Source organism: Myotis nattereri, assembly GCF_964212035.1.
Source record: "Myotis nattereri genome assembly, chromosome: 2".
Taxonomy (NCBI): domain Eukaryota; kingdom Metazoa; phylum Chordata; class Mammalia; order Chiroptera; family Vespertilionidae; genus Myotis; species Myotis nattereri.
Genome location: NC_138076.1, coordinates 28,811,355 through 28,836,422, shown reverse-complemented (window position 1 = coordinate 28,836,422; position 25,068 = coordinate 28,811,355). Strand labels below are relative to the sequence as shown.

Sequence of the window (25,068 nt, the reverse complement as noted above, 5' to 3'; positions counted from 1 at the left end):
CTGCCGACTGGTGGCGTTACATGCAGCCTAAAAAACAGTGTGATTGATGCACATTGCTTTGATTCTGGCCAGGTTGGGAATTGATGTATAAAGGAGGTTTGACACCTCCTTCTATAAAATATATGAGGTACTTTGGTAACTAAAGGTACTTTCACCTCTTATACTTTGGAGTTAGTGTCATCTATGTGTATGAAACGCTCGCATCTCTGTCATTACTGTGTATAGTGAAGTCAGACTTGATTGGACGTTAGGATGAATGTTCTGAGGTGTTGCTCGGTGGCACTGTCTTTCGTGCAGTTAAACTTTGACAGCATTGACACTTTTTACATCATGTTTATTCATTATGGTAATTTTCACTGTTTTGCTCTTATTTTGTAAAAGTCAGTAAAAAATAGGGTTCAGATGTCATAGTAGCTTCACACTGATACTCGCCGTGCAGCAACACAGAGATGAGCCGAAACCGGTTTGGCTCAGTGGATAGAGCGTTGGCCTGCGGACTGAAAGGTCCCAGGTTCGATTCCGGTCAAGGGCATGTACCTGGGTTGTGGGCATATCCCCAGTAGGAGATGTGCAGGAGGCAGCTGATCGATGTTTCTCTCTCATCGATGTTTCTAACTCTCTATCTCTCTCCCTTCCTCTCTGTAAAAAATCAATAAAATATATTAAAAAAAAAACACACAGAGATGAAAGGGAAAACATGGAGAGAGAACACCAGAGCGGTGTGCCTGGCCCCTGCAGTAAGCAGAGCTGGCCAAGGGCCCGGGGCTCTGCGTCACAGGGGGCCACAAGGACCACACTCACTCTTTTTTCCTTTTTAATATGTTTTTATTGATTTCAGAGAGAGGAAGGGAGAGGGAGAGAGAGATAGAAACATTGATGAGAAAGAAACAGTGATAGGCTAGGCTACCTCATGCATGCCCCCTACTGGGAATCAAGCCCACAGCAACCGGGGCATGTGCCCTGACTGGGAATCAAACCGGTGACCTCCTGTTGCATGGGATAACACTCATCCAACTGAGCCACACTGGCCAGGCCACACTCACTCGTGACATCAAGGGCTTCCCACTGGTGAGAGGAGGCTGGAAAAAACTATCTGGTCCCTTCTGCCGATTTGTGGGCCATGGGTGCAGCCTTCCTGCTAGCAACTAGACTAGCTGTCACCACCTTGGTGGTCTCATTTATTCCCAGTGCCCCTGTGGCCTGGTGTTTAGAACCTTCCCTCACAAGACCAAGTGACAAAAGGAGGTGAAGGGGACACCAGTAATGAAGTAGGAAAATAAGAGGAACTCCTATTATAACCTATTCTATGTAATAAAAGGCTTATATGCAAATCAACCAAACGGCAGAATGATCGGTTGCTATGACGTGCACTGACCACCAGGGGGCAGATGCTCAACGCCAGAGCTTCCCCCTGGTGGTCAGTGCGCTCCCACAGGGGGAGTGCCGCTCAGCCAGAAGCTGGGCTCACAGCTGGCGAGCGCAGTAGTGGTGGCAGGAACCTCTCCTGCCTCTGCGGCAGTACTAGGGTGTCCGACTGATGGCTTAGTCCCGCTCCCCCCATCAGTTGGACATCCCCCAAGGGCTCCCAGACTACGAGAGGGTGCAGGCTGGGCTCAGGGAACACCCCCCCCCCCACACACACACACACACACACACACACCGAGTGCACAAATTTTGTGCACCGGGCCTCTAGTGCACTATAATACCAGTACCTATTTGTGGGAAAATCTAATAAAGTCTTTAAAATAATCATGTTTGAAACACTCAAACATAAATTTAAAAACAACACGATTTTTTTAAAATCTTTTTTTTAAAAGAAAACATAAAAAGTTCCAAAGCCAAGAACTGTTGATTGAAAATGGAGACCTTTGAGGCCTATGTGAAGTATTGAGTTCCCCAAAGCTGCATCATTTTCTTTCCAGAGAAGTTGTATAGTCCCTTCAGCCAGTGCTGGTTACTACTTTCCTGTTCTGTCCATTTGAGTCAGTATTTCTATACCAAATCTGCATTAGTCTCAAAGGGAAGGGATCTTCAGTGTGGTGGTGGTGGTGAGTTTGAAGGAAAGTGACCCATGCCGCTAGGCTCTGCTCAGCAGATGTGACCAGAGAGGGATGGGGCCAGGTCTCTCTTGAATAGCTTAGGGAAGAAATAAAGCTTGATGATGGAGACTGCGGCTGCGTGTGTTTCTGGGACACAGTGAAGTTGGTATGATTATCCAGGCCTATCATATTGTTTGTCATGCCATCTTGTCAAAATGTCATTTTTCTGTAATTTTATAATTAACCAGTAACTAGTGGAAATATTTGGGAGATTTTCTTTACAAAAATTTTTAAATCTTTAAAATGTTACAGTGTTTGCTCTCAAAGAAATTTTAAAGTTTGTATTTTCATTTAAAGGATCAAAATTATTTTAATTATTTTGGGACTATGCATGATGACTTTATTTTGACTTGGGACAATTTAAAATACTGAAAATATTTGCTTTTAATATTTTGTTTTCTTAAGCAGGTGACCTTGACTATAGTGCTGTGTTGCTTGGCATGCTGGTGATGCAGGATGTACAGCTGGGGTTATTCATAGCTGTCATGCCAACTCTTATCCAAGCAGGAGCCAGTACATACTCTAGGTACATTTCTATATTATTTTATTTCATGGTTTGTTCTTCTGGTTTCAGATCATTTGTTTATAAAAATACTATTTGATACCTTTTCCCAAAGATATGTTCAGAGCTTGTATAGCATTGTATAGCACAGGCTCAGGAGTAACACTGCCTAGACTCACACTCTAGCTCTGTGGACATTGGTTGGGCAAGTTATTTAACCTCACTCTTCCTCAGGTTTCTCATCTGTAAAGTGGGGATAATATCAATACTTACTTTATGGAATAGTTAGGATTAAAAGAGTTAAGATATAAAATGCCTGGAACATAGTGGGGGGTGTGTGTGTGTGTGCGCGCGCGCGTGCTTGCCCACACTATCATTAGTGACTGTCATTGTCATCTTCCTTACCATTTTCCCTGATCCTTTTCCCTAGTCTTCTAATAAAATAATACCAGAACTCAAACTGTACTTGCTTAGGTTCATATTGCTGAGAAAAATAAATTCACTCAAAAAGCTGTAGGTTGGGTTGCATATATAATATATTACAAGAATACCCGCCAGAAAATAAATACACTTACAAAATATAGGGTGCCCTATACAATTTAAAGGTACACTGCATGTAGGTTAGGATTATAAACTTGAATTTGTTTAAGCAAATATACTATATGCATATAAATATTGTGCTTTAAATATTTCCAGAGAATACTTTTTTTTTTTTACCTCTTACAGTAATAATACTATTGGTCAAAAATTAGTAGACTTTGAAATTCCTTTGGAACCACTTTGAAATGCTAAAATCTTTCTCATTTACTTTATTTCTTCTGTATAACTTCATCTAAACCTAATCACTTCCCAAAGGCCCACCTTCAAGTACTGTCACATTGGGGTTCAACATATGAATTTGGAGGGACACAAATATGCAGTCCATACCCTTTTTGGGTTTGTCATATTTGGTGTTCGCTAAGCTGCTTGAATCTGTAGATGTATGTCTCTTGCCTAATTTAGGAATTTCAGCCATTATTTCCTCATGTAATTTTTCAGTTCCATTTGCTTTCTCCTTCTGGGACCCCAGTGATTTGTTTGTTTTTGTCCCACAGTCCTCTGAGACTTTTCCTTTTTTTCTCCAGTTTATTTTCTTTCTGTTCCAACTGAGTAAATGTGTATATATATATATATATATATATATATATATATATATATATATATATATATATATATTATTGGTTTTAGAGAAGAAGGGAGAGGGAGAGAGAGATAGAAACATCAATGATGAGAGAGAATCATTGATTGGCTGCCTCCTACACATCCCCTACTGGGGATCGAGCCTGCAACCCAAGCGTGTGCCCTTGACCGGAATCAAACCTGGGACCTTTTCAGTCCGCAGGCTGACACTCCATCCACCGAGCCAAACCAGCTAGGGCTGAGTAAATGCTTTTGATCTGTCCTCGAGTTCACTGATTCTGTCCTCTGTCATCTCCACTCTACTATTTAGCTTATCTAATATTTGGCTCTTCTTTTTATAACTTCTATTTCTTTTCTGAGATTTTTCTTTTCTTTTTTTCATTTATTTCAAGAGAATTTTTGAGTGCTGTTGAGTTAATTTTAAGCTGCTTTAAACTCTGCCAGATATTTCTAACAATGATTCATCTCTATGTTGGAATCCTTTTATTGTCTTTTCTTATTCAAGTTGTGGTTTTTCCTTGATTGTTGTGGGGATAAGTGATTTTCAGTTGTATCCTGGACATTTAGTATGAGTATCTAGATCCTATTCATCATATTTTTTAAAATAAGCAGTCCCCCAGTGAGGTGTGTGTGACATTGTGTATGTGTGTGTTCATCGCCCTGCTAGGTTCCACCCAAGTGAAGCCCTGGCTGACAAACCTACCTCATTGCAAATGGGTCGGGTAGAAGTATTTTGTATTTTTTAGTATTTACCTTTGCCAGATATTATATTAAGTTTCAGCAATCCCAGAATGATTAAGATCTCTTCTCTGCTCTCAGATAACTCAGCTATGTTAAAAACGAATGCCTTTTTAACTGAGATTTCCAGAGATCAAGGCTCATGTCCTGGAGCAAAGCCTCCCTAGAGTTCTAGCTCAGCCATTTGCTAGCTTTGGCAACTTACCAAACCTCTCTGGGTTTCAGCTTTTCTCACCTATAACATGGGGACAGTATGGAAATAGGACCTATCCCATGCACTGTAAGGCAGGGGGCCTCAAACTATGGCCCGCGGGCCACATGCAAATACAAATATTGTATTTGTTCTCGTTTTGTTTTTTTACTTCAAAGTAAGATATGTGCAGTGTGCATAGGAATTTGTTCATAGTTTTTTTTTTAAACTATAGTCCGGCCCTCCTACGGTCTGAGGGACAGTGAACTGGCCCCTGTTTAAAAAGTTTGAGGACCCCTGGTGTAAGGGCTGCAGGAGAGGATCCCATAAAGCAGTTAGACTAGTCACTGGTATATGCAACTATTAAGGTCGGTTATTGAGGTCATTTTCCCTTGAAGACATTATGCTAAGGGAAAGAAGCCAGTCACAAAAGGCCACATATTGTATGATTTCATTGTTATGAAACATCCAGAATAGGTACATCCACAGGGACAGAAAGGAGATCAGGTGTTGCCAAGCACAGAGGAAGAAGGAATGGAGAGTGAGTGGGAGTGGATACAGGGTTTCTTTTTGAGGTGGAAATATATTCTAAAATTGATTGTGGTGGTGGTTGCAATTCACTTTATGAATATACTAGAAAACCATTGAATTGTACACTTTAAATGGGTAAATTGTATGGGATGAGAATAATATCTCAAAACTATTGAAATTATGTGCAATATTTTCTGAACTACATAAAGAAAAATGCATGGAGAGACCATAAGTATATGTATATATGAATAACAAATATATAACAAGGTATTAATGAGTAATAGATTATGATACTTTTATTGTCTGTTATACATACATTTTTATATAATTTGGGAAAAACCTCTTTTCCAATTTTGATAACCAGAGAAAATTTATAGTAAACAAATTAAATAAAACAAGTTTTAATGTTAATATAAACTTTGCCTCTTTAGGAGGCTTTATTCAGAATTAACCTTTTTTTAATCCTTATCCAAGGAAATGTTCATTGATTTTTAGAGAGAGAGGGAGAGAGAGAGAAACATCAATGTAAGAGAGGAACATTGATCAATTGCCTCCGATATACGACCAACCAGTATTGAACCCAAAACCTAGGTCTGTGCCCTGTCTGGGAATTGAACATGCTACCTTTTGTGTATGAGACAATACTCCAAGCACCTGAGCCACCCAGCCAGAGCTAGAATTAATCTTGAGCTTTCCTAAAGGGAAGAATTAACTTCTTTACCCCAAATATTTCATGGGTAATGAGCAGAGCACAGAGACTATGATAAAGAATACTTTTTAAAAAAGAAAGTGATTTGAATTATTAGAATTAAAATCTTGCAAAACCATGGAAGTTCTAGAAGAAAGTATGGATAAATTTGTAATATTGAAGATGGGAGGGCCTTTCTGCTTCAAGCAGAACACAAATTCTAGAAGCCATAAAGGACAAGAAAAGTGATAAGTATTACTGCATTAAAATTGTTTAAATACACAAATATACATGTAAACACCCACACACATACACATATGTATACACGCATATGTACATGTACATGTACTCGTTTGGTAAGCAGGCCAAAGACAAATGGGAAAAATATGTTTGTACACATATTAATGACAGGGGGTTAAGTTTCTTATTTTATCAAAATCTACAATTAATAAATTAATTATTTAATAAATTAATAAATTTTTGAATCCCAATTTAAAAAATAGGTGAGTAATATAAGCAGCTCATGTAGAAATGAGTTAATGGAAGATGCTCCCTTCGCACAAGGGAAAAGTAATGGCTCTTTTACCTGTCAGACTGCAAGCCTTTATTATTTTTTTAAAATACATTTTATTGATTTTTTACAGAGAGGAAGGGAGAGGGATAGAGAATTAGGAACATCGATGAGAGAGAAACATCGATCAGCTGCCTCTTGCACACCCCCCACTGGCGATTTGCCCGCAACCAAGGTACATGCCCTTGACTGGAATCGAACCTGGGACCCTTCAGTCCGCAGGCCGACGCGCTATCCACTGAGCCAAACCGGTTAGGGCAAGACTGCAAACCTTTATATTTCTTATTTTTATTTTTAAAAAATATATTTTATTGATTTTTTTACAGAGAGGAAGGGAGAGACAGAGAGAGTTAGCAACATCGATGAGAGAGAAACATCGATCAGCTGCCTCCTGCACATCTCCTACTGGGGATGTGCCCACAACCAAGGTACATGCCCTTGACCGGAATCGAAGCTGGGTTTCGGCAAGACTGCAAACCTTTAGAAGTGGGATGATGTCCAGGGTTGCAGAACGGCACTCTGGGGTCTTGGTTGGGAGTGGGAATTGGAGCAGCTTTCCTGGCAGCTCATTTGGCAATGTCTGTCAAGTGTAGACTGATGCACATGAATATGCTCCCAGAAGCTCATCATTCAGCACATCAAGAACCTAGAACAGCCCAGGTGTCTGGCTGAGAAAAAGATGACATAGACACATGATGGAATGCTGACTCGGCTGTTGAAATGAGTTTATGCTTGTGCTGGCATAGAAACTTTGCGAAAACCTGATTAACAGAGAAATAGAGATGCAGAATAGTACCTTTCTGAGCTGTTTGACTATTTTATCCTCACCATCATGCATTTAATAGGCAGTTGGGAGGTAGATCTGGATGCAGGCTCTGGACATGGTGATTGCAGAGCCTGTGCAGCAACTAGGAGCACAGGCCCTGGCGCCAGACACCTGGCACGTGACCTGAAGTGATGGCTTGCCCTTTGCCTCCACTTTCTTGTCAGTTAGATGGGGATGGTGACAGTGCTGGTCTGGTTGTGGCTGCAATCTCTTTATCAGCTAAATAAACTGGCCTGAGACTAGAACACTTAAAACATGCCATACACAAGGGAGGATGGCCGCTCTCAGGGAGTTGCCGTGATGTCTGGGGAAGATATTGAATGAATGATAAATAAGTGAATGGTCAACAAGAAAATGCCTAGTGTAGGTTAGTGCTATGCAAAGAATTATAATGGGGTGATGAGTCCGCAAACAACGGGTGACCACTTCAGATTGGGAAGGCATCTGAGCAGTTGACTTTGAGGCTGAACTCTGAAGGGCACAGCTGAGCCAGTCGGCGAGGAGAACCTGGGATGGGGTGGGGTGCACTGGCCCCACAGCTGGGGAGTGTATGGCCTGTCAAGAAGCAAAGGCTGGCCCTGGCTGTTTTGCTCAGTGGATAGAGTGTCGGCCTGCAGACTGAAGGGTCCCAGGTTCGATTCTGGTTAAGGGCACATGCCCAGGTTGCAGGCTCGATCCCCTGTGGGGGGCGTGCAGGAGGCAGCCAAGCAATGATTCTCTTTCATCATTGATGTTTCTATCTCTCTTTCCCTCTCCCTTTCTCTCTGAAATCAATAAGCTAATAATGACTTCCCAAAAAAAGAAGGTCATACCACACGTGACGTCTTGATAAAGTAACAATTGGTGCAATAACTGCGGCTATACAGGCATTGAAAAAGAAGAAATAGTAGTAGAGGCCGGTGTAGGCTGCTCTGCAGGTGAGGGTCAGTGGAAGGTGCTGCTGGGTGAAGGAGTCTGGGCTCATCTCAATGTCACAGGAGCTTTGGGCATCTGACTGATGTTCCCAGCATGCTATTTAGGCCTCTGTGGAGCATGAATGAGATAAGTTAGGAGGTTATCATCACAGTTTTGCAGGGATATGATCACTGATGTAATGTGGGAGACTGGTCAGGGATTTGAGGTAGACAACCTACATTATTCTGTCCCAGTGAGCACATTTCTATTCCTGCCCGGGCTGCAGACCCTGATTTCTACACTGGCTCCCCCACTTTAAAGATGTGGAGGCATTCACAGTGACTTTGCTTCTCTGCTGCAATCCCAGCTCTGTTCCGATTCCCCTAAGTAATCATGTGCAACTTGAGATTTGTGTCCCGTGCTGCTATTTTAAGCCTGACTGCTGTAATGAATTCTCTCTTAGTACAGTAGTCCCTGCTTATCTGTGGGGATACGTTTCAAGACCCTCAGTGGATACCAAAACACACAGGTAGTACTGAACCCTGTGTATGCTGTATTTTTTCCTATGCATACATATCTATTTACTTAAAGGAAGTACTTTACAACTTTTGTTTGGCATATCTGAATTGCCAGCATCCCTATTCTTGCACTTTGGAGTCATGATTAGGTAAAATAAGGGTTATTTGAACACAAGGACTGTAATACCCCAACAGCTGATCTGATCACCAAGACAGCTATTACGAGACTAGCAGGCAAGTAACGTATACAGCCTGGAGACACTGGACAAAGATGATTCACATACCATGCAGGACAGAGCAGGACGGTGGGAGATTTCATAATGCTACTCAGAACCGTGCACATAAACTTATCAATTGTGTTGTTGTTGTGTATTTTGGAATTTTCCATGTAATATTTTCAGGCCATGGTTGACGGTGGATAACTGAAACCAATAAATGAAACCACAAAAAGGGGGAACTACCAACATAAGATTTGTATTCTTCCATTGAGACCTTCTAAACCAGAACTTTGGACTGAATGGTTTCTTAAATATGGTGGAGAGCTAAGTTTAAGAAAATATGTAGCCCTAGCTCAGTTAGCTATCATCCTGATATGCTAAGATGTTGGGTTCCATCCCTGGTCAGGGCACATATAAAAGAATCAACCAATGAATGCATAAATAACTGGAACAACAAATTGATGTTTCTCTCTTTTTCTCTCTATCTCTCTTCCCCTCCTCTCTGAAATCAATAAATAAAAATAAAATATTAAAAAACCAAAACATGTATATTATTGTAAATGCTACAAATTCAAGGTGTCCCAACACATGTATACACACTTTGACAGCTGATAACTCAATGGATGTTTCTTTCTTTTCAGCCAGACTAAGCTGAAAAACAAAGGAAATTCATCCTAAAATGCTACTGGAAGTTTGAAATGCAGTTGAAGTACAGACACTGTCTTTATAATTATTCAAAGTGTGTGTACATTTTTTATGGGGACATAGGCTGTTCCCCCACCCCCCAAAAAACATACACACTTTAACAGCTGATAACTCACTTAATTTTCACTCCTTTTCAGATCTAACTCATTTGAAATAATGGATAAAGCCAGACTAAGCTTGAACAAAGAAAATTTATCCACTAGATATTTTACATAAAAGAAACTTTATGCTAAAAAAAATGGCAACAGTTGATAAATTGAGGGCACACAAATACCAAACACAATGATTCTTTTTTTTTTTTAAATATATTTTATTGATTTTTTACAGAGAGGAAGGGAGAGAGATAGTTAGAAACATCGATGAGAGAGAAACATCGATCAGCTGCCTCCTGCACATCTCCTACTGGGGATATGCCCGCAACCCAGGTACATGCCCCTGACCGGAATCAAACCTGGGACCTTCCAGTCCGCAGGCTGACGCTCTATCCATTGAGCCAAACCGGCTTCGGCCACAATGATTCTTAATGTTTGTGACTCCATTGCTTCACATTATCAGCAGTGCCTGAAACAGAAACAGTCATCAGTTTGAAAACAGATGTTGACAAAAAAAATTATTCATTTCTGTAGATCACATTAAATTTTGAAAATGAATTATTTGTTAATAAATACTGATTTTATAATCATTCAAAGTGTGCAGACATTTTTGGGGACATCCTATATATAATAGTGCCTTTTTTGTGAGCTTAGTACAGAATCCTTTTCTTTATGACTAAGTAATAGACATAAAATTCAGATTTCTAAATTGAGATAAGAGAATATTTTGCGAAAGTCACTGGAATTCTTTAGTTATACTTCTAATGTGAGCCTGCAGTGTAATATTACAGGGTGACTATCACCTTATGAAGAATTTCAAATGGGGGTTATTATCTGAAAAGGAATTTTATTATCACTGATATATACAAGCTGTCAGGTAAGGATCGTTACATCCTACAAATCGCATTTGCTTCAAAGAATTGATTGCAAAGTAATCCAGCTTCTTTATTGATTCAAATAAAAATTTCTGAGATTAATATGATAGTTTTTATTTTAATATTTGGAAATAAAAATGTATGTGATTTGGGTCATTTATTTTACATGTTAGAAAATAGTGGAAGATCATTTTATTGGGTTTTAGAGAAATATATTTAGAGGTGAAATAACATGTCTTTTTTTTTTTTCCTTTCCTAGCATTGTCATGGAAATACTACGAATACTGGTTTTGATTGGTCAGATTCTTTTCTCGCTGGCTGCTGTTTTTCTGTTATGTCTTGTTATAAAGACTTACCTTATAGGACCATATTATCGAAAGCTACATATGGAAAGTAAAGGGAACAAAGAAATCCTTATCTTAGGAATCTCAGCTTTCATCTTTTTAATGTTAACGGTAATTCTCATAATATTTTTTATTTATGTAATTTGATTTATATAATCTGTTCACTGAAAGCTTGTGATCAGTTTCTTATCTTTTTATTTTAATAATAGTTAAAATATTAAACACTTATTAGTATTTTTTATTTTATACACAGTTATGCTACCCATCAATATTAATATGAGTTAAATCTATTTAACTGTTTTAACTCATACTCTTAAGCATTTTGCTAAAAACGTATTTGTGGAGTGCTGCATTAAAAAACAAATCTAACCCTAGCCGGGTGGTTCAGTTAGTTGGAGCATCATCCTGTATGCAAAAAAAAACACACACAAAATCAAGCCCTGGTTGGTGTCCTCAGTGGTTAGAGCATCAGCCCATGAATCATAGAGTTTCAGGTTTGATTCCCGGCCCCAGTTGGGGTGCGTGCAGGAAGCAACCAATCTCTCTCTCTCTCTCTCTCTCTCTCTCTCTCTCTCTCTCTCTCTCTCTCTCTCTCTCTCTCTCTCTCTCTCTCTCTCTTTCTCCCTCCCTTTCACTCTCTCAGAAAAATCAATATAAACAGTATCTTCAGGTGAGGAATAACAAAAAGCAAACCTGTGAGAAGGAAAAGCCACCAGTGTCAAACCATCTTACTCTGTCTTAAACTTTTAAACAGCTTTGTACCTGACAAAAGATTAACAATTTAAAAACAAATTTTAGTTCTGTTCCATAATGACAAGGTAGTCAACAGAACTTCTTTTGCCATAAATGTGCAACGTTAAAAAAAAAAAGGTGTGTTTTGGAGGCAGCCTTCTTATTTAAAGGACAGGAGTCTCATGAGAATGGGGGCGATGCTGGGAGACCCCCTCCTAAGTGATTTAAGTACGAATGGCATCACTAGACTACCAGCATTTGCTCTCCTTGGCCTGTATCCCAGAGAAATGAACACTAGGTTCACAGGAAACTTACACACTAATGTTTACAGCAGCTGCCCAGATGTCCTTCAGCAGGTGAATGTTTCCACCAGCTGTGGTCGCTATGGTCCACCCACACCAAGGAAGACCACCCGGTTTTAAAACTATTGGTACATGATTTACCAGAGAATTGTGTTGAATGAGAAAAGCCAGCCCCAAGGGTTGCATATTGTATGATTCCATTTGTGTTAGATTTATGAAGACAAAATTTCAGAATGGAGGGAAGATTGCTGGCCAGGTATTAAGGAGGGGGTGGGGGTGGGAAGGATCCTCACGGGGACAGAATGTTCTACCTCTCTTCATTGTGACACATCAGTATCCTGGCTGTGACCTAGTGCTATGATTTGTTAAGATGTTGCCATTGGGGAAACTACTTGGAATCTGATTATCTCAAAATAAAAAGTTTAATTTTAAAAAGGAAATTGGCAAAAGTTACTTCCTTACATATGATTTAATTGCCTGCTAGTATTTCATAATCTTGGGAGAAGACTATGATTTGCTTCTGCTCAAAGCTGCTCAAGTATGTGACTTATGTAATTATTTTACGTTGCTTTATCCATTCCGGAGTATTTTTCTCTGTGAAAATAGCGTTCAGCACATTTGTCTTGTCTGGATGACTTCCTTGCTGTTTCCCCAGTCATTGGTTCTTAGGTTTTTTTTCTTCATTTGACTATAATTACTGAGCACCTGCTATAGTTGCCAGGTATGGTGTTAGGTGCTGGGCATTTGCATATTGGGTATTCTTATAACTCCTCTGTCAGACTCCTCATTTATTGCTGTGTGATATTCCACCACATATTTCACAATTCATCCTTTCTGTTGTTAGCTACTAGGGTTTGTTTCCATTTAGGGCCGTTATGAATAAAGCTGCTGTATATTCTCATATGTGTCCTTTGTTGGACATGTGATGTCACATCTGATGAATATATGTCTAGGAGTGGAGTCGCTGGGTTGTAGGGTATACATGTGTTTAACTTTAGTAATTTCCCATGCTAGTTTTCCCCAAGTAGTTATACTGGTTTATACCCTTACCAGAGTTGTGTTAGGGTTCAGTTTCTTCGTATCCTCACCAACACTTGTGTTTTCTGTCAGTCTTTGTAATTTTAACCATTCTTCTAGGTGGTAGTATCTCATCTGGGTTTTGATTTTCATTTCCTTGATGACTGATGGTGTGAGCACCTTCCCATATGCGTATTAGCCAGGTGGATATCCTCCTTGGAGATGTGCCTGGTAGAGTCTTAAAGTTATTATTCTATTGGGTTGGTTATTTTCTTACTCATTTGTAGGAGTTTTTTATATGTTCTGCCAAAATTTTGACAAATTTCTTATTTACTGATTTAAAGTGTACAATTCAGTGGTTTTCAGCATATTCACAATGCTGTGCAACCATCACCACTACCCAATTTCTTTCACCCCAAAAGAAACCCTTTACCTCACAATTCTGTCTGTCCCCCACCCCCTCGTCACCACTAATCTACTTTCTGTTCCTACGATTTGCCTCTTCTGGACATCTTACATAAATGGGATCACATAATATGTGGCCTTTTCTACGTGGCTTATTTTACTTTGCATGTTTCAAAGGTTCATCCATGCTGTAGCATGTTTTAGTACTTTGTTTCATTTTATGGCTGAATAGTATTCTATGTCAGATATATTTTTCCTAAGATTTCCTAGTTTGTGACTTTCCTTTTCACTTGCTGAATGGCTTTTTTTGATGAACAGCAGTTCTTAATTTTAATGAAGTCAAGTTATCCATTTTTTTTATGGTTAGCAATTTTTATATTCTATGTAAAAGACCTTTGCCTAACCGTGGCCAGTTTAGCTCAGTGGTTAGAGCATCAGCCCGTGGACCTGAGGATTTCAGGTTTGATCCCAGGTCAAGGGCACATACCTCGGTTGCAGGGTCGATCCCCAGCCCCAGTTGGGGTTTGTGTGAGAGGCAACCAAGCGATGTGTGTCTCTCACGTCAATGTTTCTCTCTCCCCGCCTCTCTTCCCTTTCTTCCTCCCTCCATTTCTCCCTCTCTCTCTCTCCCTCCCTTCCGCTCTCTAAAAATCAATGGGAAAAAATATCCTTGGGTGAGGATTAAAAAAAAAAAGACCTTTGCCTACTCCTGGATCACGAAGATACTCCCTGTTGCCCTCTGGAAGTGTTACTGCTTCACTTACCTTGTTTAGACCTGTCCATCTGGAGGTGAGTGTAACACATGAAGGAAGGAAGTGGAATTTTTTTGTTTTGTTTTGTTTTGTTTTTTATATTTTATTGACTTTTTACAGAGAGGAAGGGAGAGAGATAGAGAGTTAGAAACATCGATGAGAGAGAAACATCGATCAGCTGCCTCCTGCACATCTCCTACCTGGGATGTGCCCACAACCCAGGTACATGCCCCTGACCGGAATCGAACCTGGGACCCTTCAGTCCGCAGGCCGACGCTCTATCCACTGAGCCAAACCGGTTTTGGCGGAATTTGTTTTTTCACAGGCTTTTCCCCACACTGTGTGCTGAAAGACCCTCCCCCACTGCTGTGCAGGGTCACCTTGTCAAAACCCAAGAGGCCGTGTGAGTGCGTGTGTGCGTGTGTGCGTGTGCGTGTGTGTGTGCGTGTGCGTGTTTCTGACCTGCACTCTGCTCCCTTGGCCAGCATACCTGCCCTCACAGCTGGCAGTGTAGCGGCAGCTTCCTTCGCCATCAGGGTTGTCTTGGCTCTACAGGGTGGGCAAAAGGAGGTTTACAGTTCGTATGGAAAATAATATCATTAATAAATAATAACACAAGAATAAACTGTATTTTTCGTACTCACAACTGTAAACCTACTTTATTCCCACCCTGAATTTGTGGTCTTTCCAGTGTCCATGTACATTTTTAGATTCAAATTGTCACTTTTCACACACAACAAGTTCTGTTGTGATTCCAGTGGGCCTGTAGGCCAGTTGAGGGAAAGTGACATTTTCCCTCCTGAGTGTGGCACACACCCTCGGTTTACTGAGGTCCTCATCTGTGTTTCTCAGCAGCATTTTGTAGTGTTTGGCGCGGAAGTTGTGCACTTCTTTTATTTATTCCGAGGTGTTTGATGAGTTTTGATGTTACTGTAAATGGTATTTCTTCAAAAGTTCATTTTCCCCCCTATGTGTCTGTCGCTGCTATCGTTTGTAGTTTTACTGTCTCAAATTTAAAAAGGCATCTTTCTAGTTGTTTTGCATCAGTAATGTCACATAAAGAAGTCTGAAACTGTGCATTTAACAGAACTATATCGGTAGAAGCCTAATGATCCATAACTATTCTATCTGAACCTGGCATTATTGAATCTAGTCATGTCTACATTCGCTGGTGCTTCCCTCTGGTTTCCTGCCATCTCCAGGTAATTGCTTATTAGCTGTGTCTGCTTTCTCTAAGCAGTTTGTTGGTGATGGGAATAGTTTTTTATACAAAACATTTTTCTAAATTTTTTTATTGATTTGAGAGAGGAAAAAAATGAGAGAAAGAGAAAAGAAACATTGATGTGAGAGAGACACATTAATCAGTCAGGACTACAATACTTTCATTGTTGTTAATCCTCCTCCATTGATTTTTAGAGAGGGTGGGAAGGAGAGAGAGAAACGTTGCTTTGAGAGACGTCATTGGTTGCATCCTACAGGTACCCTGACTAAAGCCAGGGATCGAGCCTGTGAGCAAGGTTTGTGCCCTTGACCCGAATCAAACCTGGGACCTTTCCGTCTGAGGGCCAATGCTCTATCCATTGAGCCAAACTGGCTAGGGCTACAATACAGTTTTTAAGCTATAGTCAGGCTCTTCCTTGATTCAAAGTAAAGAAAATGTATCACAAATATTTAAAATAAAGTTTGGAAAATACTTTAATTCAAAAGTTTCACAGCTATCTATGCGAATTGTTTCAAATGTTTTAAATTAATTTTTTCCTCCCTGTATGGTTAGTTCAGCTCATATTAGCTTCCTCGTGTCGTCTCTCGGTCATCCCCACAGAGGCTCCACTGGGGATGTCACAGATGTACAGCGAGATTTGATTTTCACAGCTTTATTGTGATGGTCCTGCTAGACCTACAGGCTGTGTTTGGGTGTGAATCCGACTTGGGCAGAAGCCGTTGGTAACTGGCGGCACTGTGTGTGTGACGTGTCCTTCCCTCCTCCCAGGTCACAGAGCTGCTGGATGTGTCCATGGAGCTGGGCTGCTTCCTGGCCGGAGCGCTCATCTCTTCCCAAGGCCACATGGTCACCGAGGAGATTGTGTCTTACATCGAGCCGATTCGCGACTTCCTGGCGATCATTTTCTTTGCCTCCATAGGTAACTTTCTGCTTTACTTCGGAATGTTTGAATTGTGTTTGTTAAACACTTGCAGATTACCTCTGTAATCTCTTTATGTATTTTTATTTGTAGACTAGACAATGGAAACAGTTCCCATAAAAATTAGAATCTGAGGAGAAATCTTATTTAAAAAGAGGGAAAGTTTGAACTAAGGGATGTTAATTTGCTGGTTGGTTGCCATGCCCGTCAATACTAAGATGCACGTGTAGGAAGGAGTGTAAAGGCTCAGACGTCCTCAGGGAAGACGACTCTCATTTTGACTCCATAGGAAGGGCCCTCCCTGGTGCTCAGCAGGTTAGCAGCTTAACATCAGTGCATCAAAATGGGAAGCTTGGGAGGAAATATTAATTTTTATACAAAAAAAGTAAATTGGCAGGGCGCGTGCTGCTCTGAAGATTTCTCTGTGTCGGTATCTTAGTGGCCAGTCCTGGAGAGGACCGGCGGTACAGAATCCCAGCCTCTGTGTTGCAGCATTTCCGCTTGGCACCTCCTTGTTCTCGCCCTCTTACGGCCTGGAAAGTCCACACACTCTCCACTGGTCAACAGGTTCTGTGTGATCCCAGCAAGACTTTCAGAACATGGAAAAGCAGATTCTAAAATTAAAATGGAAATGTGGACGGCCCTGAAGAGCCAAGACAGTTCTCAAAGGAAACGCAAGGGGAGGGTCACACTTGAAAGAGTTGAAATAAGCCCAGCCAGTGGGCTCAGGGGTTGAGCATTGACCTATGGACAGGAGGTCAGTTTGATTCCTGGTTGGGGCACATGCCTGGGTTGCAGGCTCGATCCCCTGTGTGGGGTGTGCCGGAGGCAGCCAGTCAATGATTCTCTCTCATCATTGATGTTTCTATCTCTCTTACCCTCTCTCTTCCTCTCTGAAATCAATCCTCCTATATAATAAAAGAGAAACACGTAAATTGACCATCCCTCTGCTATGCTCACCAGCCAATCAGGAGTGAGTATGCAAATTAACCTGACAAAGATGGCAGGTTAATTTGCATACACAGGCACTGGGTGGAGAGCAGAGCAGGAGAGCCGGCGGCTTGGGGGGACGTGGCTCCCTCGGTTGCTCCCCGAAGCCGCCAGGTGGAGAGCAGTGCGGGAGAGCCAGCGGAGAGTGGAGAGGCTTGGGGAACTTGGCTCCCAACGCACCAGACAGAGAGCAGAGAGGGAGAGCTGGCGGCTTGGAGGACTTGACAGAGTGGGAGGCCATGGGACAGAGACAGAGCAGGAAGGGAAAACCAAGAGCGCAGGGAGCATCAGGAATGCTGGGAATCATAGTTCTGGTGGCAGATGGATCTCCTAGACCAGTGGTTCTCAACCTTCCTAATGCCGCGGCCCCTTAATACAGTTCCTCATGTTGTGGTGACCCCAATTTCATTGTTACAAATTGAACATAATTAAAGCATAGTGATTAATCACAAAAACAATATATAATTATATATGTGTTTTCTGATGGTCTTAGGCGACCCCTGTGAAAGGGTCGTTCGACCCCCAAAATGGTCGCGACCCACAGGTTGAGAACCGCTGTCCTAGACACTACAGCAAAGTGAGCCTGGAGCAAGTTATTATTGCAGTGGGGGATGGAGGGAAAGCAAAGGTGAGAGACATAAGTAAAATCAGAGTGTCTAGGAAAAATTAAAGGGAAGATATCCTAAAACTTCCAGGAAATCTCCACCAATGACGCAAAAAAAAAAAAAAAAATGCCTCTATTATTCTGTGAGCAACAAACCAAACTGAGTTGGGGTCTCAGACAATTCGCTCATATGATTGCAAAGACAGATAGAAACTCCCTGATTGGAGAGCGCTCCCCTGAGGGCTCCCAGATTGGAGAGGGTGCAGGTCGGGCTGAGGAACCCCCACACCCCCCAAGGCACGAATGTCGTGCACTGGCCTCTAGTATAAATATATTTTTTTAAAAGAAAAAGAAATAAAGAGGTGACATAAGAGCATTCACAAGCAGTGTTAGTAATCGGATGTGTCGCTGAGAAAGCCCCTCTCGACGGATGTTTGCCCCGTCCTCTCTACCCCTTCTCTCCTCATCTCTCTGCCCCCTCGTGTGTGTCTCTCTGTCTCCCCTCCTCCCCTCATTTTCTCTCCTTGGCCCTCTCTTCTGCCTCTTCCTCCCCCTTCACTCCACTGCTGGAAACACTGCCTCAACATGCTAAGTAAGCTGCCGATTCTGATTCCTTGAACTTCCATTCCTGGTTGATGATTCACTTCTTTTCTGCCAGTTCTTTTTCAGACAAGGCCTAATAAAATTGATTAAATTGTAACCCTATTCTCACCACTGTCCAGTCCTGCGTTCCATTCCTAAGAGCCCCCGCTCCCCGCCCCAGGTCACCCTGACGAGCTGTTCCACCCTGTGTCCTGCCTGCCCAGCTTCCTGAATGCTCGCTTATTAAAAACTAAAACTTCACAAACATGTTATTTAAAACAGACATATTTGCTCTATTTCTCAGATTGGGATTCTTGATTTATTAAGAGCCATGCTTTATAACAATAACCACTGTACTTTTTGCTTTGGTTATTCACACTCAATATATCAAAAGGAATTCAGGTTAATTTCCTTGCCAACTGAGAAACACATGTACAATCAGGTTTTTATTCTCTGACTGCTCAGGGACATAATTTTTTTGTTCCAGGGTTCTAAGCAACAAGTTAACAGCATCTGTTTAAGAAGACACCTTTGCTTTTCTGCATACGTAGCCCTCGATGACATGTAAATGAATGGTGGGGCCCTGTGCTTAGCAAACATTCATCGACTTCCTGCCCCAGCCAGGCCCTGTCAGAACCACAAAGATGACCTGCATCCAGCTGCACCATCCAGCGCCCATGAGCCAGATTCGGTTCTGGGTGATAAGAGTGGGTCCTGGGGTCACAGCCACCAGCAAGTGGGAGTGAGGGACTCAGGCTGAGCTCCTGAGGAGAGGCCTCCTTAGAACATCACAGCGAAGGGCAGTCTTCGGCCCAGAGTGAAGGGGGGCTTTTCGTGCTCAAGTGGGAGAGCGCTGGTCATGTGGTTCTTGGAGGTGCCCTGAGGCAGTTGTCACATGTCAATGCTACCTAGCACCTGGCAGCCCTGAATCCTTGCTCACTTTCCTATCTGTGGGCCTGGTGTGTGTATGCAGTGACCATGAGGAAAATTGTTTATAAACACGGGTACTGCTTTACATGTCATGCTGTGTTCACTCACTGGCCAAATCCACAACTACAGATGAGGAAGCTGAGGCAGAGAGAGGGTAAGAGGCATGCCAGCACCTACTGTTGGTTAGTGGTAGGCCCGGGATTTTAGCCCAGAGCCTGTACTCTTTACTGTTGTGCTAGTCCAGGTATACATTTGGTGTTTGTTGCAAGAATGAGTGGCCTTAAGGAGAAAAACTATAACATCGCTTGCTTGCCCTCCTGTCACAGTTATTTGTGGCAAAGACATTGTAACATGGACTTCATCTCACTACACTTTGTTAATGTCACTAAGTACTGGCTCCAGTCAGTTTGGTGTCAGCGTTGCTCTCCGCATAAACAAACAGCACAACAGGATGGTGCTTACAAGAATTCATCCCTCTATTGAAACACGTCTGAGGAGCTTGAGAGTTAATAGGTTTATCAGTGAGAAGCAGGTGTGTATTTGTTCGGAGATGGGCTGTGTGATCCTGAAAGAATTCCCGTGCCCGTCCTCTTCCTCACAGGCCTCCACGTGTTTCCCACTTTCGTGGTGTACGAGCTCACCATCCTGATGGTCCTCACGCTGGCGGTGGTGATCATGAAGGTACCGAGCCTCTCAGTCATTCGGGATGGGTCACACCCTGGTTATCTTGGGGTTTACAGGTCACACTCGCACGTACTTCCTCCTGGGCCTGAGTGCCTGCCCACAGCGATGCCGAGTCTGTGAGCCGCCGGCAGGGCCACTTACCTGGAACACCTGTCTGTGATGCCCCTCCTCCCCCTCCTGCCACCCCACCGCCTGGGGAAGGTCTGGGTTAGGATACAGGTGGTTTGGATGTGTTTTCCTTTGTTTGTCTCAGAATTGAGTATGTTTGAATCTGGGAGTTAGAAGCTGGAATGGGAGAAAGATAGCTGGAGTTAGATAGCTCTCTGGGTCCTCCAGGGAAGTCAGGAGAATTATTTCACCACTCTCCCTGTCTGTCCTCCAAGAGCACAAATCATTGCGTCCCCTGTATTAACTTTTAATGTCCGGACCTGCTCTGTAGCTATCTGGCTTTGTGGATTATAGAAATTGACTTAAAATATTTCCACTGGAAGGAGCCAGAATCCCCGATGACGGTCTAGCTGCCCTACTAGCTCCAGGCTGCTCACCCCTCTGGAGATTGCTTCCATGAGAGAAATACATTCTCTCTTATTAAAAATAAAATTTCCACTTGAACGCTGTATAATATTTAATGCTGTTCATTTAGTTTGGGGCAGGGGTGGGGGGGAAGGTTTTGTTTTCTGCAAAGGAACCTAAACCCTGGATTTGGCCTTGGTGTTTTGTGTGGTTTTATTTCAGACATTTTGTGTTTTTTTGGTGCCTTCAGCATAGAAGTGCCTCTCTGTATGTCCCCTCTGTGTGTTGTTCGAGGGCTGCCCCGGCGTTTGTGTCCTCTCTGTCCTGGGTGCTTGGCCACCGGGGCTCTGATTAAGCACTAACATGGGCACTCTCGCAGTTTGTTCTGGCAGCACTGGTCTTGTCTCTCCTCTTGCCGAAAACCAGCCAGTACATCAAGTGGATCGTGGCCGCGGGGCTGGCCCAGGTCAGCGAGTTCTCTTTTGTCCTGGGGAGCAGAGCGCGCAGAGCTGGCATCATTTCTCGGGAGGTGAGTTTCCACCCGCTCCCTGCAAGTGTTCTGGTCGGGCAGGTGCCTCGTCACTGTCCCGTTGGACACTCCTCTTGCTGATGTCTGAGCATCGTGTGTGCGCATGAGTGTGTGTCCACCTTCCATTTGCACTTACATTTTTCCTCTGCATTTTTGCCCATTTTTACTTTTTTAAACTTTATTATTTGCCCTTTTTTAACTGGCTATGAACTAGAATTTGATAAGTATCATCTGATGATCCATGATTGTCACTAAATTTGATAAGAAGGAGGTTTTTTTCTGTGATGGGCGGTGGGGTGTGGCTCTAAAGTGAAAAAAAAGACTCCCAACCCCATGGGTAAATATGCCGCACTCTGTGCTTCCTGGTGTTAAAGGTGTAATGTTTAAAACCTGAATATGCTTCCAGGACCAGATAACGGAGTTGAGTATTAGCCCTGAGTGAGCTAAGGGCAAATGGATGCTATAACTATGGAAAGTATTTAATAACTACAAACAGAGCATTACTGTTTCAGTGAAAACAAGATGGACATCAAAGGGAGTTTTGTTGTTGTTGAATGTATAAAATGTTGGGTAATAGTATAGGAATTTGAACTCTCTGCTTTTGAACTGCTCGTTCACTAAGAAATCACATGTGTGCCGGGCTGGAAAACTGCGTACTGTGTAGACTGTGGAAATCAGCTGTTTTTGTGTTTCCCAGGGTAGAAACAGTTAACTTCAGGATGTTTTTAAGTCATAGATTTCCAGACACACAAGTTCCTAATAGTAACTTCTATTTAAAATCATTTTTGACTCCATAGCCCTCTCCTGCAATCTGAGTGTCACTCTTTGCCCCTTGTGATGTCTACGTCAGCACAGTTGAACTTCTGGGCCTGAAGGGGTCTGTCCTGCTCTCATTCCCCTCCCTAGGGCAGGGGCCACAGCAAGAGGGCCTCCTGACTGCCCTGCCTTACAGCGTCCCTCCCCAAGTTGTGATGGTGTCAGGAAAGTCCACCCAGCCACGTGACACTGAATATTTGGACCTGCACACCTGCTCCCTCATACATGTGGACTGAATGAATATAAAAGCTCTAATTGGTACATGTGAAATGCTGGCAGGCATTCAAAATTATGTGGTTGTCTCCTTGTATCCATAAGTGTGAGGAAAGCAAGTCCTGCTATTAAAGAGCACTTAAAACCATTGCGGGAGAATGGAATTGATGCATGAGCTCCATTGGAGACCTGCCCTGAGCCTGTGTCCTCACTCCAACTGACCCCCAAGGGGTCGGTCTGACTGCCTACTGAGCCCAAGGGGTGACTCCGATTGCACAGACTCCAGTGTGTGCACCAGTGATGCATCGACCTGAGAAGTTTCCACTGATGGTCTAACCTCAGTCCACCTCACATCCAAATGTTGAGGTACCTGTGTCTGTATAGGGGTGAACCTGAGAGTATATCTGTGGTTTGAGGTGGTCATAGTAATCCTGAGGGACACACCCAGACTTACCTGTTACAGGTGCACCTCTTAATCCTGAGATGACGCTCAGTTTTCCTGTTGCAGGTGTACCTCCTGATCCTGAGTGTGACCACGCTCAGTCTCTTACTGGCCCCAGTGCTGTGGAGAGCTGCAATTACGAAGTGCGTGCCACGGCCAGACCGGCGGTCAAGTCTCTGAGGCATCAAGATGATAAACAACTTTGCAAAGCAAAACCTGTGTGCAGGGAAGCATGACATTTCAGATAGTTCTGAACTGCACTTTGGGGAACAAAATACGCTATTAAGGAGGGGGGTGTCTTATTTGCCCAGCTTTACAATCTATTACTGCCATATTTTAGAATCTTCCAGAGTAATTTATTGCGTTCAATTGATCATGCACAATATAAACATTACGCTGCATTTTATAAGTCGCCTTGACTATTTTGCCTGGATGTGCCTTTTTTTCGGAAATTAATGTTAACTTTCTATTGTTATTTTATCAATTCATGATATCTTGGTAAAAATAATTAGAAAGCTTTTTTATTTATTGTACAGCTTTGGTGTTGTAATCTGTTGGTCAGTATTTGTTATTAAAACACTTCTGTGATGTGAAATTTTAATTCTGGCAACGAGTTTGAAAAGTTACTTTTAATCCTTAAAGCCTATGTTTTCTAAAATGAGATAAATATCTTACAAATGTCTATTTGTTTTTTATTATAACAATTTTAAATAAAACAATTTCATGTCAGTTTTTATTAGGTTATATAATTTTTAAAAAATACTTGGTTTTGGCATTCTTTAATAAAGATCCTTTATGATCAAAATATAACTAATTGAAACTTATTGAAGATTATTTTAATAAGATTTTTGTGTTTAATTAATCTTTATTAATTTGTTGTTGCTGTGATTTGTATATTACCACACTATTCTCCAAGAGACCAAATTAATGTAGTGCTATTTGCACAGCCTAAGTTTTAACTTTCAATTTTTTTTTTATTGGGTAAATACTTTTTTTTTTATTGCTTAAAGTATTACAAAGAGTATTACATATGTCTCCTTTTTTTTTTTCCCTCGCCCTTGACAATCCCCTGGGCTCCCCTACTCCCCAGTGTCTTATGTCCATTGGTTATGCTTATATGCATGCATACAAGTCCTTTGGTTGATCTCTTACCCACCCCCCTCCTGCCCTTCCACCCTCCCCGGCCTTCCTGCTGTAGTTTGACAGTCTGTTCGAGGCAGCTCTGCCTCTGTATCTATTTTTGTTCATAAGTTTATAATGGTCTTTATTATCCAGAAATGAGTGACATCATGTGGTATTTTTCCTTCATTGACTGGCTTATTTCACTTAGCATAATGCTCTCCAGTTCCATCCATGCTGTTGCAAATGGTAAGAGTTCCTTCTTTTTTATAGCAGCATAGTATTCCATTGTGTAGATGTACCACAGTTTTCTAATCCATTCACCTACAGATGGGCACTTAGGCTGTTTCCAGATCTTAGCTATGGTGAATTGTGCTGCTATGAACATAGGGGTGCATATATCCTTTCTGATTGGTGTTTCTGGTTTCCTGGGATATATTCCTAGAAGTGGGATCACAGGGTCAAATGGGAGTTCCATTTGTAGTGTTTTGAGGAAACTCCGTACTCTCTTCCATAGTGGCTGCACCAGTCTGCATTCCCACCAGCAGTGCACAAGTGTTCCTTTTTCTCCACATCCTCTCCAGCACTTGTCGTTTGTTGATTTGTTGATGATAGCCATTCTGACAGGTGTGAGATGGTACCTCATTGTCGTTTTGATTTGCATCTCTTGGATGATTAGTGACTTTGAGCATGTTTTCATATGTCTCTTGGCTTTCTGAATGTCCTCTTTTGAAAGGTGTCTATTTAGGTCCTTTGTCCATTTTTTGATTGGATTGTTTGTCTTCCTTTTGTTAAGTTGTATGAGTTCCCTATAAATTTTGGAGATTAGGCCCTTATTAGATATGACATTGGCAAATATGTTTTCCCACGCAGTGGGTTTTCTTGTTTTGTTGATGGTTTCTTTTGCTGTGCAGAAGATTTTTATTTTGATGTAGTCCCATTTGTTTATTTTCTCTTTAGTTTCCAATGCCCTAGGAGCTGTATCAGTGAAGAAATTGCTTCGGCATATGTCTGAGATTTTGTTGCCTTTGGATTCTTCTAGTATTTGTATGGTTTCCCGTCGTATATTTAAGTCCTTTATCCATTTTGAGTTTATTTTTGTGTATGGTGTAAGTTGGTGGTCTAGTTTCATTTTCTTGCATGTATCTGTCCAATTTTCCCAACAACATTTATTGAAGAGACTATCTTGACTCCATTGTATGTTCTTGCCTCCTTTGTCAAATATTAATTGAGCGTATTGGTTGGGGCTGATTTCTGGGCTCTCCGTTCTATTCCATTGATCTATATGTCTGTTCTTGTGCCAGTACCAGGCAGTTTTGAGAAGAGT

The 25,068-nt window shown here is 41.9% G+C and overlaps 1 protein-coding gene across 2 annotated transcripts in view; it reads left to right on the top strand.

Annotated features, from left to right (window-relative positions):
* TMCO3 (transmembrane and coiled-coil domains 3) overlaps window positions 1-23,648 on the top strand; it is a 49,768-nt gene extending 26,120 nt beyond the window's left edge. The window contains exons 8-13 of one of the 2 annotated variants that reach the window (XM_081085055.1): window positions 2,508-2,625; window positions 10,886-11,081; window positions 16,169-16,319; window positions 20,027-20,106; window positions 21,002-21,151; window positions 22,689-23,648. In XM_081085055.1, the coding sequence (XP_080941181.1) occupies window positions 2,508-2,625; window positions 10,886-11,081; window positions 16,169-16,319; window positions 20,027-20,106; window positions 21,002-21,151; window positions 22,689-22,802 (809 nt within the window). In that variant the 3' untranslated portion in view covers window positions 22,803-23,648. The remainder of the gene's footprint in view (window positions 1-2,507; window positions 2,626-10,885; window positions 11,082-16,168; window positions 16,320-20,026; window positions 20,107-21,001; window positions 21,152-22,688) is intronic. The other variant, XM_081085056.1, reaches the window with a different exon arrangement.
* The last annotated feature ends 1,420 nt before the right edge of the window (window positions 23,649-25,068 follow it).